Source organism: Sphaeroforma arctica, assembly GCF_001186125.1.
Source record: "Sphaeroforma arctica JP610 unplaced genomic scaffold supercont1.2262, whole genome shotgun sequence".
In the NCBI taxonomy this organism is placed as follows: domain Eukaryota; class Ichthyosporea; order Ichthyophonida; genus Sphaeroforma; species Sphaeroforma arctica.
In genome coordinates, this window is record NW_014038296.1 from 2,499 (window position 1) to 5,387 (window position 2,889).

At 41.8% G+C, this 2,889-nt stretch overlaps 1 protein-coding gene across 1 annotated transcript in view; it reads left to right on the forward strand.

The window, feature by feature from the left end:
• Positions 1–813, forward strand: part of SARC_12380 (hypothetical protein) — a 3,140-nt gene extending 2,327 nt beyond the window's left edge. Inside the window, exon 6 of the mRNA XM_014293513.1 lies at positions 586–813. Coding sequence (XP_014148988.1) covers positions 586–743 — 158 coding nt within the window. The 3' untranslated portion in view covers positions 744–813. The remainder of the gene's footprint in view (positions 1–585) is intronic.
• The last annotated feature ends 2,076 nt before the right edge of the window (positions 814–2,889 follow it).

Below are 2,889 nucleotides of genomic sequence, written 5' to 3' on the forward strand. Positions count from 1 at the left end.
GTTAGAACACCCCTGTGAAATTCGTCTCGTGTATAACCTTTACTATACGATCATTTTTTGGGCGCACTATACGCGTTTTAATATATATATATATATATATATCATGTTGTTGTCATGCTACTTCTATTTCACACACAATGGTACTGCTTCCTGTATTTACAGTTCTGCATGACAAAGTAGAGGAAGATGAAAGGCCGCTTTCTCATTGCAGCTTGAGTAAGTCGATTATTCGCGAATTGTTGTGTTTTGCTCTGGTTCATGGTGTTTTCTTCGATATTTTCGAATATTTCTACGTCGCTTTTAATTGCGATCCAGTTTGTAAATTGCTGGCTTCCATCCTAGAGTGCGTTTGCGTGTCGTTTTAAAAAGCTTAATATCTTGAATATTGTCATCGTCTAGGAGAGTGTTCAGCTTATCGGATCCACAACACAATATCTTGCCTGTAACAAGTTATATGCATTAGACTAGCTAGTGGCATTCCAGTAGAGTGTGGAAAGTACACGCTTTCAAATACATTTATTGACATTTCTCTGGGGTGCAGTTATATCGGAGTTTCGTGAATTGAAGATTTGTTCACTTTCCCAGGTGTGTCACAAAACCTCGATAGTTCGACGAATCTATTTGATTCTGGAACATCTAGGGACACTGTGAGCTGCCGTGGTTGTCTTGACGAGGTTGTACCATCGGGTGGGCCATTGGATTCTTATATGGATAGGATTTTGAAATCAAAAACAAAGAAATAACACTTCTAGTTGTGAATCCAGCAAGATTCGCATCCAAACTCATTTAGAATAAACCAAACAACTACGAAAATTATCAGAATAGTATTGTGATAATTACTATATTCATGTACGCATTGATGAAATGTGCGAGGCGAGAATTTGAAGCCGGAAACTGAGGTAGAAATTAGTGAACCGAATCACACTATGTGTGCTAATAGAAATGGACTTAGTCGCTACTTAAATGGACAGAAAGGTGTTGTCAGATATTTCGGCGCTCAAATTTTTGTACGCTCAACTGTCTTTTTCAGGTGGCTCTACCATTTTGTTCACCTGCTCATTTTGTATAAATGAACTCGATACTTGTGTGCAATTTGTGGTGTTTATATGTACATACAGTCACACTATCCAAAATATAACACAGTGTCACCGTAGGCCTTACGGTACATCATTTTCTGCAGAGTTTTTACTCTGAAATATGTTGAAGCCAGACTCGGCAAAAGAGTACTGAATACCAATATTTATGTTGGGAATATGCGCACTTAATTATATAATTGATTAAATCATTAAGTGAGTACGCTCCCAGCAGAATAATTTTGGTAATCAGACTTATTCGCCGAGCTTGTCTTATGTATATATAACAAGATGGTACACAAGTACTATCGAAGATGACAAGGCTGGGTTCACCGGTATGGTTTTTCCTTTTAATTTGGACAAGTAGGCATTGTTTGATGCTTCTTCTACATGTTGTCTGGCATACGTGGATGACACTAGGAGTCTTTTCGGCCAGCGCCGTGTGTTGTTATCGACGCAGATCGATGACGTATTTGCGAGTTCGGGTACATTCAATGTCGACACGCGATACCCCCGGAACAACGTTAGCGACGACATGATGTACCCCTATGACTACCGCATGTCCGGCATATATATATTTATATATACAAATATCGAAAATTTAGAGAACACAAAACTGTACCAAGAGAATATGCGAGCTATGTTAACTATACAGTAGAAATGGAATTGAACGTATTTGGATACGATGCATATGTGAAGTACGAAACTAGTATCGCAGCAAGCGAAGGACGTGAGAATCTGAACATAGCTTCTCGCCGACTGAGAGACGAGTTTCTGTGGTTGACTCATACATGGTCCCATCACGATCTGTACTGTACCCATAGTAACTGTACAGCACCGAGTACCTACACTGTTGACCCAGAGCTGCGTGGGTGTCACAAATAAACCACCGTGACTCAATGTAACTATTCAAAGCTCATGGACATTGTAAGTGTATCCATTTTAACACAAGTCACACACACACACGCTTTCGACTTTTGATACGCCATCGTGCTTAAAACAAGCTATTTCAAGGATGTACAAATATTTTTTTTTGATTGGCTCTAACAATATATCGTAATTTTCTTGTGCGTTTTCCAGGATATGATCTACGCATCTGAGTACCCTCCTTCCGAATATTCACTATCCTGGAGCTGACGCGCAACCAATATTTCATCACCAACACTCTATATGTAAACGTTTCAGGCCAAGCCAAGCATACCTGGCCTACACACCCGCCTCACTCGATAGTGACACCTCGTATACCCGGGGTGAACTACACCGAATCGCTAAGAGCCACGCGGGAAAGTGGCTGTACGGTGTTGGTAGGCGACAACACGCGAAAGGATCTCAAGCCCGCAAACAAATTCCAAGGTTTCCGTGGGGAAGCCCTAGTCGGGTATGGCGGTAAGATAAGTTACTCACCCCTCAAGAACAATCAGACTTCAACACGGAAATGGAGACCTTATATGGACAGTCCAGTGTCTTTGTTCACGCGTATATTACGATGTAAGTACACCCGAGGAGATTGACGCAGAGTACAATTGTCACGGTTGGAATGAAATTGGAAATAACTCGTTCGGCGTCCGCTCCTGCAATGAGACTTCCTACAAACATAGCCATGATCTAAGCATGGATGATATATTGAATATCGAGGGGTACAAGGTGGCCAGCCATTGACTTGGATATCGAACGGACCCGTACATGCAGCACCAAGCCAGCCTGCGCGCGTTTGAGAATGAGAACCGTACGACGTGTATGGTATGCGAGAGGGGATACCACGCCGCCAAATGGGTGTCGGGTTTTAATACCTTCCCGGTGCTAACTCTGAAAATGG